Genomic DNA, 14965 nt, shown 5'->3' with positions numbered 1-14965 from the left:
ATTATGAAGCAGTAAAGAAAAAGCTGATTCGCATCTAATCTTTTATTTAATTGCTGCTGAAGTGGAGGTAGGGCTGCACAAAGTCACCAGAAGGGTGAACCTCTGTACCAGTACCATTCCACACAACTGAGATCTAATAGGCTTGTATTGCAGAATGCCTGCAAGGAGATGGAGCCAAAGCATCTGGGACAGAGATTGTGATGATCTTGCACTTTATCAGTAGGTACCATTGCCATGAAAATCACAAGCATTGCATTTGCCTCTCAGCTGACCAGTTCCAACAAGAATTAAAGATATGTTTGCAAGTTCAGTCAAATTGGTTCCGTTGGCCATTGCCACTCTGGCGTGCCTCATTAAACATGATGGCGATGAATTTGTGAGATGCTGTGACTAAGGGGCTTTAGAAGAAACTTGAACTCTTACAGTCAAGTATTCACATCATGTAACAGTATCGCTAAGTTTGCCAACCCAGCTGTTTCTGGATCAGGAGTCTTAACTTGCACTGATTGTTCATCAAAGCAAGATCTTTACAACTCTGCCTGCAGATGTAGAAACTAGAGTGTATTGTGTATCCCTAATCTGCCTGACATCTCTCTACAGATTCTCCTCCTCTTTCTAGAATGCCAAACCGTGATTTCCATAAAGAAATCTGTCGTCAGAGGCATAACATGAGTTGCAACGAATGACACAAAGACTCGTGAGAATCCAAATATTAACAGGAAAAGAAACAAAAAAAAGAGAAAACAGTTCAGAGGTTGCTTTTGTCTGTTACTATACCCGTTCCAATTCCTCCAGTACACTACTGCCACATTACAACACAAGACCAATTGCTGTACTTAGATCAAAATGACATTTGGTTTTCCAAATGCCCGAATAAAGTGATCATAATCCCAAAACAAATACTGAAATGAGTTGCCAATGCTGGAGCTGGGCACTTCCTTGTAACTGGTTTTATCCACTCATAAGTGTGTCAAGGCACAAAATAGGCAAAGTTCCACCGTATTAGCGCTTCTGCAGATTGTTCACTTGTTCACTATATGATATACCAATCTGTTACGACATTTTCTAGTTCAGAAATGCTGTTGATCTGCTGTGCCTTCATCCCAAAAGCATTTTGTTTCATTTACATACAGATGTAGTGAAAACTTGTTGTGTTAATGAAAAAGGAGATTAATCTGCCAGGTGCAACATAACTTACCTGATCAATGTAAAAGGCTGTCCCTTCTCGGATCTCTCTGCGCTGTTTAAGGTCTGTCTCAGTGGTATCCCTCGACAGTGCCATGTACTCCACCTCTCGTTTGGTCAGTTCCTGTGGGAGATACAATTAGTCACTATGTGTTTAATAACATACCAGACCCACAATTACATAGAAGTACAGTAAAAAAAAAAGGCTATTTGGCCCAACCATTCCATAGTGTTGGGTGCTCCAGTGCTCCCAAGCTCGCAAAAGTCCCATCTATGAATAAATCTCCCACCTCCCTAATTCCCAACTGGTACCAGCTCTGAAATCCTCCATCCATTCTTCCTGGGGCGAACCTATGGTTGTTCCTGATAGGGGACCCCACCAGGGCTCCCCGCACCCCTCTCTGTCGCCTCCACTGTCCCCATATGTTCAGTGTTGCCGCCACCACCGGGTTTGTGGTGTACTTTTTCGGTGAGAACGGTAGCGGCGCCGTCACCAGCGCCTCTAGACTCGTCCCTCTATACTCCACTCAAATTTCCTCCCATCCTTTCTCATCCAACTCTTTTTTTTAATAAAATATATTTTATTGAAATTTTTTTTTCCCTGAGCGACATTATTCCCGCTGACAAAACAAGCAAAACGATAGCAATAACAAAACAGAACTTTTTAACAATAATAATAATAATATACAAGTAACAAAACCTCGTACTCTATTGACCTATACTCAACTAAGCCTCCTTCCCCCCCCTCCCCCCCCTCGGTTGCTGCTGCTGGTCATCTGTCTTCCCTCTAACCTTCCCCTAGGTAGTCGAGAAATGGCTGCCACCGCCTGGTGAACCCTTGAGCCGATCCTCTCAGGGCAAACTTTATCTGCTCCAGTTTAATAAACCCCGCCATATCGTTTACCCAGGCCTCCAGTCCGGGGGGTTTCGCCTCCTTCCACATGAGTAGGATCCTGCGCCAGGCTACGAGGGACGCAAAGGCCACGACATCGGCCTCTTTCGCCTCCTGCACTCCCGGCTCTTCCGCAACTCCAAATAGAGCTAACCCCCAGCCTGGTTTGACCCGGGCCTTCACCACCTGCGAAATCACTCCAGTCACTCCCTTCCAATACCCTTCCAGTGCCGGGCACGCCCAAAACATGTGTGCGTGGTTTGCCGGGCTCCTGCCACACCTGTCCTCCACTCCAAAGAACCTGCTCAATCTTGCCCCCGTTATGTGTGCTCTATGTAGCACCTTAAATTGAATCAGGCTAAGCCTGGCGCATGAGGAAGAGGAATTTACCCTGCTTAGGGCATCAGCCCATATACCCTCCTCTATCTGCTCCCCTAATTCTTCTTCCCACTTTCTTTTTAGTTCGCCCACCGACTCCTCCCCCTCTTCCCTCATCTCTCTATAAATCTCTGACACCTTGCCCTCTCCGACCCACACCCCTGAAAGCACCCTGTCCTGTATCCCGTGTCGGGAGCCGCGTAAATTCCCTCACCTGTTGTCTAGTAAACGCCCTCACCTGCATATATCTCAAGAAATTCCCCCGGGGTAACTTATACTTTTCCTCCAGTGCTCCCAAGCTCGCAAAAGTCCCATCTATGAATAAATCTCCCACCTCCCTAATTCCCAACTGGTACCAGCTCTGAAATCCTCCATCCATTCTTCCTGGGGCGAACCTATGGTTGTTCCTGATAGGGGACCCCACCAGGGCTCCCCGCACCCCTCTCTGTCGCCTCCACTGTCCCCATATGTTCAGTGTTGCCGCCACCACCGGGTTCGTGGTGTACTTTTTCGGTGAGAACGGTAGCGGCGCCGTCACCAGCGCCTCTAGACTCGTCCCTTTACAGGACCTTCTCTCCAGCCTTTTCCACGCCGCTCCCTCACCCTCCATCATCCATCTATGTATCATTGCCACATTGGCGGCCCAATAATAATCTCCCAAGTTCGGTAGTGCCAGTCCTCCTCTGTCCCTACTGCGCTGAAGGAACCCCCTCCTTACTCTCGGAACTTTCCCTGCCCACACAAAGCTCGTAATGCTCCTATCTATTTTATTAAAAAAGGTCCTGGTGATTAAAATAGGGAGACATTGAAATACAAATAAGAACCTCGGGAAGACCATCATCTTAATTGCTTGCACCCTGCCCGCCAGCGATAAAGGCTGCATGTCCCACCTCTTAAAGTCCTCCTCCATTTGTTCTACCAGCCGTGTCAGATTAAGTCTGTGCAAGGTTCCCCAGCTCCTAGCGATCTGAATCCCCAAGTATCGGAAGTTTCTTTCCACTTTCCTTAGCGGTAAGCCTTCTATCTCTCTACTCTGGTCCCCTGGATGTATCACATATAATTCACTCTTCTCCATGTTTAACCTATACCCCGAAAATTCCCCAAACTTCCTCAAGATTCGCATAACCTCTATCATCCCCCCCGCTGGGTCCGACACGTATAGCAATAGGTCATCCGCGTATAACGAGACTCGGTGTTCTTCTCCCCCTCTAGTCACCCCTCTCGATTTCCTGGAGTCTCTCAGCGCCATGGCCAGAGGTTCAATTGCCAGCGCAAACAACAATGGAGACAGCGGGCATCCCTGTCTTGTTCCCCTATATAATCGGAAATACTCCGATCTATGTCGACCTGTAACTACGCTTGCCGTTGGTGCCCCATAAAGTAGTCTAACCCAGCGAATAAATCCGTTCCCAAACCCAAACCTCCTTAACACTTCCCATAAATACTCCCACTCCACCCTATCAAATGCCTTCTCTGCGTCCATTGCCGCCACTATCTCTGCCTCCCCCTCCACTGAGGGCATCATTATCACCCCTAATAGCCATCGCACGTTAACATTCAATTGTCTCCCTTTTACGAACCCTGTCTGGTCTTCGTGCACCACCCCTGGGACACAGTCCTCTATCCTCGATGCCAGCACCTTTGCTAGCAGTTTGGCGTCCACGTTCAATAATGAAATAGGTCTATAGGACCCACACTGCATCGGATCTTTGTCCCTCTTCAAAATTAGCGATATCGTCGCCTCCGACATTGTCGGGGGTAGTGTCCCCCCTTCCCTGGCCTCATTGAACGTCCTCGCCAACAACGGGGCCAACAAGTCCACATATTTTCTGTAGAATTCCACCGGGAACCCGTCCGGCCCCGGGGCCTTCCCTGCTTGCATGCTTCCCAGTCCCTTAATAACCTCGTCCACCTCAATCGGCGCCCCCAGGCCTGCCACCGCCTGCTCCTCCACTTTCGGGAACCTCAACCGGTCCAGGAACTGCCGCATCCACTCCTCTCCCTCTGGGGGCTGAGACCTATACAGTTCTTCATAAAAGGTCTTAAACACCTCATTTATCTTTCCTGCCCTTCGCACAGTGTCTCCCCTTTCATCCCTAATTCCTCCTATCTCCCTCGCTGCTGCCCTCTTTCGCAGTTGGTGCGCCAACAGGCGACTAGCCTTTTCCCCATATTCATACCTCCTCCCCTGTGCCTTCCTCCACAGTACCTCCGCCTTTCTGGTGGTCAGAAGGTCAAACTCGGTCTGGAGTCGTCTCCTCTCCCTGTACAGCTCCTCCTCCGGGGTCTCTGCAAATTCCCTGTCCACCCTTAAAATCTCCCCCAGTAATCTATCCCTTTCCTTGGCCTCTGTTTTCCTTTTGTGGGCCCCAATAGAAATCAGCTCTCCTCTGACCACCGCTTTTAGTGCTTCCCAGACCACTCCCACAGGGACCTCGCCGTCGTCATTGACCTCCAGGTATCTCTCGATACACCCCCTCACTCTTGCACACACTCCCTCATCCGCCATCAGTCCCACATCTAATCGCCAGAGTGTTCTCTGCTCCCTGTACTCTCCTACTTCCAGGTCCACCCAATGTGGGGCATGATCCGAAACCGCTATGGCTGAGTATTCAGCTTCTTCCACCCTAGAGATCAACGACCTTCCTAAAACAAAAAAATCTATCCGGGAGTACACTTTATGGACGTGGGCGAAGGAGGAATACTCCCTAGCCCTGGGTCTAAGAAATCGCCATGGATCCACTCCCCCCATTTGGTCCATAAACCCCTTAAGTACCTTGGCCGCTGCCGGCCTTCTTCCAGTCCTTGAGCTGGATCTATCTAGCCCCAGGTCCAGCACCGTATTGAAGTCCCCTCCTAAAATCAAATTTCCTGCCTCCAGGTCCGGAATACGCCCCAGCATCCGTCTCATGAACCCCGCATCGTCCCAATTTGGGGCATACACATTAGCCAACACGACCTCCATTCCCTCCAGCCTACCACTCACCATTACATATCTACCTCCACTATCTGCTACGATGGTCTTTGCTTCAAATGCTACCTGTTTCCCCACCAAAATGGCCACCCCTCTGTTCTTTGCGTCCAGTCCTGAGTGGAACACCTGTCCCACCCATCCTTTCCTTAACCTAACTTGGTCCGCCACCTTTAGGTGCGTCTCTTGGAGCATAACCACGTCTGCCCTTAGTCCTTTCAAATGCTCGAGTGCTCGGGCCCTTTTTATCGGTCCATTCAGGCCTCTCAAACTCCACGTGATCAACCTCACTGGGGGGCTACCTGCCCCCCTCCCGTGTCGACTAGCCATTACCTTCTCTAGGCCAGTCCCATAACCCGCCTCCGCGCTCCCGCTCGCTCCCCCAGCGTCACATTCCGCCCCCGACCACCCTCTCTTTAGCCATTTCCTTTTGGATTTCCGCAGCAGCAACCCAGTTGTCCCCTTCCCCCCTCTCCTCCCCCCCCCCCCCCCCGCTAGATCCCTATCTAGCTTGATTGCTCCCCCCATATCACTTCCGTAAGTCAGCTGACTTCAACTGACCCCGGCTATTCCTGCTCGCTCCTCGACCCCCCCGGTGTGAGGTAACTCCCATCCGCCTTGCGCCTGTTTTCCCGCCTTATTCTTTCTGGCGCGGGAACATCCCTTTACCTGACCCGCCTCTTATGGCGCAGCTCCCTTTCCCCTCCCCCTCTCCTTCCCCATTCTCCGACTATGTCCTGCCTCTCCCCCCTCACCGGCGCCCACATTTCCCCAGTGTCCCCCCCTTCCCTGTTTACTTCTCGATTAACTTTCACCATCCCATTAACAAAAACAATAATAACAACAATAACAGTTCCCTGCAGCATCAGTCCCTCAGTTCCTGTCCAGTTTCTCTTCATTGATGAAGGACCATGCTTCCTCCGCCGTCTCGAAATAATAGTGTCTCTCCTGATGCGTGACCCATAGTCTTGCCGGCTGCAGCATCCCAAACTTCACCTTCCTTTTGTGCAAAACCTCTTTGGCTCGGTTGAAGCTCGCCCTCCTTCTCGCCACCTCCGCACTCCAATCCTGGTAGATCCTTACCACCGCATTCTCCCATCTGCTACTCCACACCTTTTTAGCCCATCTCAGGTCCTCTTCTCTGTCCTTAAGGCGGTAGAATCGCACGATTATCGCCCTCGGTGGTTCTCCCGCTTTTGGTCTTCTCGCCGGGATCCGATTTGCCCACTCCACCTCCATGGGGCCCGCAGGGGCCTCAGCACCCATCAGTGAGCTCAGCATCTTACTTGCGTACGCTCCACAGTCCACTCCTTCCACACCCTCCGAGAGACCTAGTATCCTAAGGTTCTTTCTTCGCGCTCCATTTTCAAGGGCCTCAATCCGGTCAGCACACTTTTTATGAAGTGCCTCGTGCGTCTGAGTCTTGACCGCCAGGCCCAGGACCTCGTCCTCAATACCTGACACCTTCTGCTCCACCACGCAAAGTTCAGTCTCCTGGGTCTTTAAAGTCTCCTTAAGCCCCTCAATTGCCTGTAACAACGGCGTCATTACCTCCTTCTTCAGCAGGTCCACGCACCGTCTCACCACCTCGTCCTGCTCAGCCCCCCCATGTCACCTGTGGTTTCTCCGCCGCCATTTTGTTCCATTCCCTCTGACCTTCTGGTTGCAGATTCTTCGGGCTGCAGCCGCCGCCGCCGGTTTTTCCCTCCGTCGTTCGGGGGGGGGACTCCCTTCCCTCGCGCCTCGCACTGGGTTTTTCGGCCGTCAAAGTCCCCGTTGGGGCTCTTAAAAGAGCCCGAAGTTCCGTCGGAGCTGGAGCCGCCGAAACGTGCGGCTAGCTCATCCCTGCCGCAACAGGAAGTCCTCATCCAACTCTTATCAGTATAGGGGAGAGGACTAAAATTTGGAATTCAGCCCTTATTCTGTACCCGAGCTGCTGGGGAACAGTTCTAGTCTATTAAAGCCTTCAGTTATGCTTTAACCTCGTCTTTGCAGTAATTGATCGTGCATCAGAGGGTAAAGGAGCACGAGAAAGAGCGAGACAGAGAGCAGAGCCGTGAGGGTAAAGGACATGACAGAAGAGCGAGACAGAGCAGAGTCGGGAGGGTAAAGGAGCATGAGAAAGAGCGAGACAGAGAGCAGGGCGTGAGGGTAAAGAAGCACGAGAAAGAGCGAGACTGAGAGCAGAGCCGGGAGGATAAAGGACACGAGAGAAGAGCGAGACTGAGAGCAGAGCCGGGAGGATAAAGGACGCGAGAGAAGAAAGAGACTGAGAGCAGAGCCGGGAGGATAAAGGACACGAGAGGAGAGCGAGGCTGAGAGCAGAGCCGGGAGGATAAAGGACACGAGAGAAAAGCGAGACTGATGCTAACTTGGGAGTTTGAATCCCCTGACATGATGTCAGGTTTCAAAAGTGACACGGGGCAAATGGAATCAGCTGATTGGCTAAGTACAGTCGGGTAAGCATTTACTATTTTATCGCTTATAGTTTGTACCGCCGATATTTTGTGGTCCATAGTTTGTAAGGGTTAAATTCTGGAGTAAGGAGGACCAGGGAAGATAGGCCCGAGAGCAACTGATATGATTTGATTATCTACCAAAAAGTTTAATTTAAAGTACAGCATGGCAAGAGAGCTCAAAGCTCCTCCTGAAGCCGGGAACATTTCCAGTGCCCAGGGCCAGTCTGTGTGCAGGAAGTATCTCCAGCTGCAGCTCCTGAAGCCCGGGTTTCAGACTTGGAGCACTGGTTAGGGACACTGTGGAGCATCCACAATGCAGAGAGTATCCTGGAGAAACCTGGTCACATTACAGGCTCCACAGGAGGGAATGGGTGATCACCAAGCAGACCAAGAGGACTAGTAGGCAGTGCAAGAATCTCTGTGATGATTCACTGGCAAAACAGACATAATAATAATAATCGTTATTAGTGTCACAAGCAGGCTTACATTAACACTGCAATGAAGTTACTGTGAAAAGCCCCTAGTTGTCACATTCCGGCACATACCTGGGTACACTGAGGGAGAATTCAGAATGTCCAATTCACTTAACAAGCATGTCTTTCGGGACTTGTGGGAGGAAACCGGAGCGCCTGGAGGAAACCCACACAGGCATGGGGAGAACATGCAGACTCCGCACAGACAGCAACCCAAGTCGGGAATTGAACCCGGGTCCCTGGAGCTGTGAAGCAGACATACCGCTTTGGATACTGTTGAGGGAGAATGGTCCCTCAGGTGAAACAGCAACATGACAGTTGGCTCTGCTGCACAAGGGAGGAGTAAAAAGTGTGGGATTGGGTTTCAACTGTAAGGGAATAGATAGGTGTTTCTGTGGCCGTAAACCAGAATCCAGGATGGTATGTTGCCTCCCTGGTGTTAGGGTCAAACATGTTTCAGAACAGCTACAGGACATTCTGGAGGGGGAGGGTGATCAGCCCATGGCTGTGGTACAGATTGGTAGCAATTACGTAGCACGGTGAAAATGATCTAACGATTACTACCAGTGCCACGTGCTGGTCAGAGCAGACATAGCAGGACAGATCAGAATACATGGCTGAAGAGATGGTGTGATTGAGAGGGCTTGAGATTCCTGGGACATTGGAACCGGTTTCGAGGGAGGTGGGGACAGAGCAAGCTGGACGAGTTATCCCTGGATAGGACCCAGAACTGATCATAGAATTTACAGTGCAGAAGGAGGCCACTCAGCCCATTGAGTCTGCATCAACTCTTGAAAAGAGCACCCCACTTAAGGCCACACCTCCACCTTATCCTCAGAACCCAGTAACCCCACCTAACTTAAGGGCAATTTTAGCATGGCCAATCTACCTAACCTGCACATCTTTGGACCACAATCATTGAATCATAGAATTTACAGTGCAGAAGGAAGCCATTTGGCCCATCACACTTAAACACGCCCTCTGAAAGAGCACCCTACTTAAGCCCACGCCTTCACTCCATCCCCATAACACAGTAACTCCACCTAACCACTTAAGAGGCAATTTATCATGGTCAATCCACCTAACCTGCACCTCTTTGGACTGTGGGAGCACCGGAGCACCCAGAAAACCCATGCAGACACGGGGAGAACGTGCAAACTCCACACAAACATCCGTGGCCGGAACTGAATCCAGGACTCTGGAGCTGTGAGGCAGCACTGTTACGACACCCTGGGTTCGTGTGAGGTCGATTCTATCCACACATACCCCGGGATCCCAACACAAGTGACTTAACCAATAATTTGTCTAAAATTAGCAGAAACCTTGGCCCTTTGACTGCTCAATAAGTTACAGCCACCAGGTTTTATGTTGAACACAATAACTGTTTATTTATAACAGAAATAAAGTTGAAATATGCAGCAATTATAACAGAATAACAGCCAGCTGATCTACTACTCTCCACTATTACCATCCCTCCTACCCTCTACCCAGTCAGAGACAAACACACCACACACAAAGGGGGGGGGGGAGGGAGAAAGAGGGTGAAAATAATAATGGATTAGGGTGAAACTAAAGATGAGTGTCCTTGCTTCTGATGTTGGCGTCGTTGCAGCTGGCTGTCCTCCCACAGTGCTTAGGGATCGCGGCCACCAGTGCTATGGTACAGATAATCTTCTGGCAGCTTCATTCAGACAGTACTCCCAGGCAATAAGACTTCCTCTGGAGAGTATGAACCTGGGTCTTCATTCAGAGAACAATGACAGTCCTGTTTAATTCTTACTTGGTTCCCAGCTTCATCAGATTGACCTCCAGCCTTACTGAGGTAAGAACAGAGTTCCCCACACCAAATTTTTAGAGGGTTTAAAACATCTAAACCCTGCCTGCAGCTGGTGGCTTGACCCGCTTTCCTTGCAGTTCAGTCTCCCTGTGCAGAGAGAGATTTTTAGCTTGGAATTTTGGAAAAAATCCATTAGATGAGGTAGAAAGGTTCAGACTGCCTCCTTCTAGGCTTCAAAACCAAAACAAAGGTAAAACCAAACCAGGTCTCACTAAGGAACATTCCAGAACCAGCATAGCCAATCACTGCCTGTCCCCGAAAAGAACCCAGCTGTTGGGTTCAGCTCATGTGCCACCAGCCAAGCCAGTCAGTCGGGGGTCATCACTGATGCCAGACCAAAACAGCACATCCTGTTGAAGCTTTCAGTTTAAAATTAAAGGTAATATAATTAAGGCTTGTCCTTAAAGTCATTAATTATCCATGGACCATAATTGTAATCGTGAAAAATAACAAATGAAAAGGGAACAAACAAGGGTTGAATAAGGAGGACCGTTACAGAACGGGGCAACCAACGTTAAAAAGACAAGCCTTATGGCTATGTGCCTTAATGCATGGAGCATTCGCAATAAAGTGAATGAATTAATCTCACAAATACATATGAATGGGTATGATGTAGTCGGGATTACAGAAACTGCAGAGTTTCTAGGGATGGAACTGAACATCCAGGAGCATTCAGTATTTAGGAAGGACAGGCAAAGGAGAAAAGGCAGTGGAGTTCCATTGCTGGCTAAAGAGGAAATTCACACAATAGTCTGGAAGGTTATTAGCTCCGATGTGGAGTCTGTCGATCTGAGAAACACCAAGGGGCAAAAAACGTTCATGGGCGTTGTATGTAGACCCCCTAACTGTGCTGGTAATCTTGCAATGGCATTAAACAGGAAACTAGAGAGCATGCGACAAAGGGACATCTGTAAATATGGGTGATCTTAATCTGCACATAGATTGGGGAAATCAAATTAGTAATAATACCGTAGAGGAAGAATTCCTGGAGTGTATACGGGATGGTTTTCTGGACCAATATGTTGAGGTACCAATGAGAGAATAGGCCATCCAAGACTGGGTATTGTGTAATGAAAAATTAATAATTGGCAATTTAGTTGTGCAAGGCCCCTTGGGGATGAGCGACCATAGCATGATAGATGGAGAGTGACGTAGTCGATTCTGAGAGAGGATCCTGAATCTAAATAAAGGAAACTACGATGGTATGAGGCGTGAGTTGGCTATGATTGGAGAATGTTACGTAAAAGATGATGGTGAATCAGCAATGGAAAACATTCAAAGAATGCATGGGTGAACTGCAATAATTGTTCATTCTTGTCTGGCGCGAAACTAAAATGGAAAAGGTGGCCAAACCATGGCTTACAAGGGAAATTAGAGATAATATTAGATCCACAGAAGAGACATATAAATTGGCCATACAAAACAGCAGCCCTAAAGATTGGGAGCCATTTAGTATTCAGCAAAGGAAGACCAAGGTATTGATTAAGATAGGGAAAATAAGAGTACGAGAGTAAACTTGCAGGGAACTTCAAAAAACTGACTGTCGAAGCTTCTATAGGTAGGTGAAGAGAAAAAAAATTAGTGAAGAGAAATGGAGGTCCCTTACAGTCAGAAACAGGTGTTACAATCCCAGACCAGACCTCAACAGTTGCTGGGATACCCAACAGGAACCTCAATATATTATTTTATTTGTAATACTGTGAGGAAAGGATACTTTGCTCCAGGAGTGATTTCACAAACAAATAGGGATATGGAATATTAAAACAAACTTTATTCTTAACACAGTATCACTAAATTTTGCATGACAAAGAAAATAGTTTACAATTACCAGTTAAATAATGTTTAACAAAAACATGAAACACCAAGTCCAAATTGCTATCTTGAATCTCCACTTAAACCCACCTCAAGTCAAACCCACTTTGAAATACAGTCAGCCAACCCAGAAATAATTACTATATAGAGATGTCTTGGATAAACCATGTTGAGAGAGAGAGATCCTTTGAGACTGTTTGAAGAGAGAGACCTGAACATAGTGTGTCTACTTCAACGCCAAGTGTGTCTACTTCAACGCCAGGTGCATCCGGAATAAGGTGGGTGAACTTGCAGCATGGGTTGGTACCTGGGACTTCGATGTTGTGATCATTTCGGAGACATGGATAGAGCAGGGACAGGAATGGTTGTTGCAGGTTCCGGGGTTTAGATGTTTCAGTAAGCTCAGGGAAGGTGGTAAAAGAGGGGGAGGTGTGGCATTGTTAGTCAAGGACAGTATTACGGTGGCTGAAAGGACGTCTGATGAGGACTCGTCAACTGAGGTTGTACGGGATGAGGTTAGAAACAGGAAAGGAGAGGTCACCATTTGGGAGTTTTCTATAGGCCTCCGAAAAGTTTCAGAGACATAGAGGAAAGGATTGCAAAGATGATTCTTGAGAGGAACGAAAGTAACAGGGTAGTTGTTATGGGGGATTTTAACTTTCCAAATATTGACTGGAAACGCTATAGTTCGAGTACTTTGGATGGGTCAGTTTTTTGTCCAAAGTGTGCAGGAGGGTTTCCTGACACAGTATGTAGATACGCCAACAAGAGGCGAGGCCACATTGAATTTGGTACTTGGTAATGAACCAGGCCGGGTGTTAGATTTGGAGGTAGTGACCACAATTCAGTTACGTTTACTTTAGCAATGGAAAGGGATAGGTATATACCGCAGGGCAAGAGTTATAGCTGGGGAAAGGCAATTATGATGCGATTAGGCAAGACTTAGGATGCATAGGATGGGGAAGGAAACTGCAGGGGATGGGCACAATTGAAATGTGGAGCTTGTTTAAGGAACAGCTACTGCGTGTCCTTGATAAGTATGTACCTGTCAGGCAGGGAGGAAATGGTCGAGCGAGGGAACCGTGGTTTACTAAAGTAGTTGAATCACTTGCCAAGAGTAAGAAGGAGGCTTATGTCAAGATGAGACGTGAATGTTCCGTTAGGGCGCTTGAGAGTTACAAGTTAGCCGGGAAGGACCTAAAGAGAGAGCTAAGAAGAACCATGAGGGGATATGAGAAGTCCTTGGCAGGTAGGATCAAGGAAAACCCTATAGCTTTCGATAAGTATGTCAGGAATAAAAGAATGACTAGGATAAGAGTAGGGCCAGTCAAGGACAGTAGTGGGAAGTTGTGCATGGAGTCCGAGGAGATAGGAGTGGAGCTAAATGAATATTTTTCATCAGTATTCACACAGGAAAAAGACAATGTTGTCGAGGAGAATACTGAGATACAGGCTACTCGACTAGACGTGTTTGAGGGTCATAAGGAGGAGGTGTCAGCAATTCTGGAAAGTGTGAAAATAGATAAGTCCCCTGGGCCGGATGGGATTTATCCTAGGATTCGCTGGGAAGCTAGGGAGGAGATTGCAGAGCCTTTGGCTTTCATCTTTATATGGACATTGTCTACAGGAATAGTGTCAGAAGACTGGAGGACAGCAAATGTTATCCTCTTGTTCAAGAAGGGGAGTAGAGACAACCCCGGTAACTATAGACCAGTGAGTCTTACTTCTGTTGTGGGCAAAGTCTTGGAAAGGATTATAAGAGATAGGATTTATAATCATCTGGAAAGGAATAATTTGATTAGGAATATTCAACACGGTTTTGTGAAGGGTAGGTCGTGCCTCACAAACCTTATTGAGTTCTTTGAGAAGGTGACCAAATAGGTGGACGAAAGCAGTTGATGTGGTGTATATGGATTTCAGCAAAGCGTTTGATAAGGTTCCCCACGGTAGGCTATTGCAGAAAATAAGGAGGCATGGGATTCAGGGTGATTTAGCAGTTTGGATCAGAAATTGGCTAGCTGTAAGAAGACAGAGGGTGGTGGTTGATGGAAAATGTTCAGCCTGGAGTTCAGTTACTAGTGGTGCACCACAAGGATCTGTTTTGGGGCCACTGCTGTTTGTTATTTTTATAAATGACCTGGAGGAGGGCGTAGAAGGATGGGTGAATAAATTTGCGGATGACACTAAAGTCGGTGGAGTTGTGGACAGTGCGGAAGGATGTTGCAGGTTACAGAGGGACATAGGTAAGCTGCAGAGCTGGGCTGAGAAGTGGCAAATGGAGTTTAATGCAGAAAAGTGTGAGGTGATTAATTTTGGAAGGAGTAACAGGAATACAGAGAACTGGGCTAATGGTAAGATTCTTGGTAGTGTGGATGAGCAGAGAGATCTCAGTGTCCATGTACATAGATCCCTGAAAGTTGACACCCAGGTTGATAGAGTTAAGAAGGCGTACGGTGACTTCCGGTTGCGGCTAAGCGGAGCTAAGCCGCACGATTCGGCAGCTCCCGCGAACACGGACTTTCGGGCTCGATAGAAGAGTCCCAATGGAACTTTTTTAACAGCCAACCCGTGGAGAAGAGAGGAGAGAGGTCCCCTACTAACGTGTATGGACCGGACCCGCAGCGAAACGGCCAAAAAAGTGGCACTGGAGCAGCGGGAGAAGAGAGGGAAAACAAGCAAAATGGCGGCGGCCGGGGACAAAGAGGAGATGCAGGAATTCATCAAGCGCTGCTTCGAGGAGCTGCGTAAGGAGATGGTGGCGCCTATGTTGGCAATAATTGAAGGACTTGGGGCAACCCAGAAAGTCCACGAGGTGAAGATCCAGGAGATCCAGGAAAAAGTGAGTGAGAATGAGGACGAGCTCTTGGGCCTGGCGGTGAAAGTGGAGCGGCACGAGGCGCTACACAAGATGTGGGCGGGAAGACGCGAAGACCTGGAGAAAAGGTCGAGGAAAAATAA

General features: G+C 48.3%; 1 protein-coding gene across 1 annotated transcript in view; it reads right to left on the bottom strand.

Moving 5' to 3' along the window:
- The window catches only part of vwa8 (von Willebrand factor A domain containing 8), a 625928-nt gene that overhangs the window by 537726 nt on the left and 73237 nt on the right, over positions 1–14965 (bottom strand). The window contains exon 4 of the mRNA XM_072514383.1: positions 1199–1309. Coding sequence (XP_072370484.1) covers positions 1199–1309 — 111 coding nt within the window. The remainder of the gene's footprint in view (positions 1–1198; positions 1310–14965) is intronic.

Source organism: Scyliorhinus torazame, chromosome 8 (assembly GCF_047496885.1).
Source record: "Scyliorhinus torazame isolate Kashiwa2021f chromosome 8, sScyTor2.1, whole genome shotgun sequence".
NCBI classification, from domain to species: Eukaryota; Metazoa; Chordata; class Chondrichthyes; order Carcharhiniformes; family Scyliorhinidae; genus Scyliorhinus; species Scyliorhinus torazame.
This window is presented reverse-complemented; position numbering and strand designations above follow the sequence as displayed.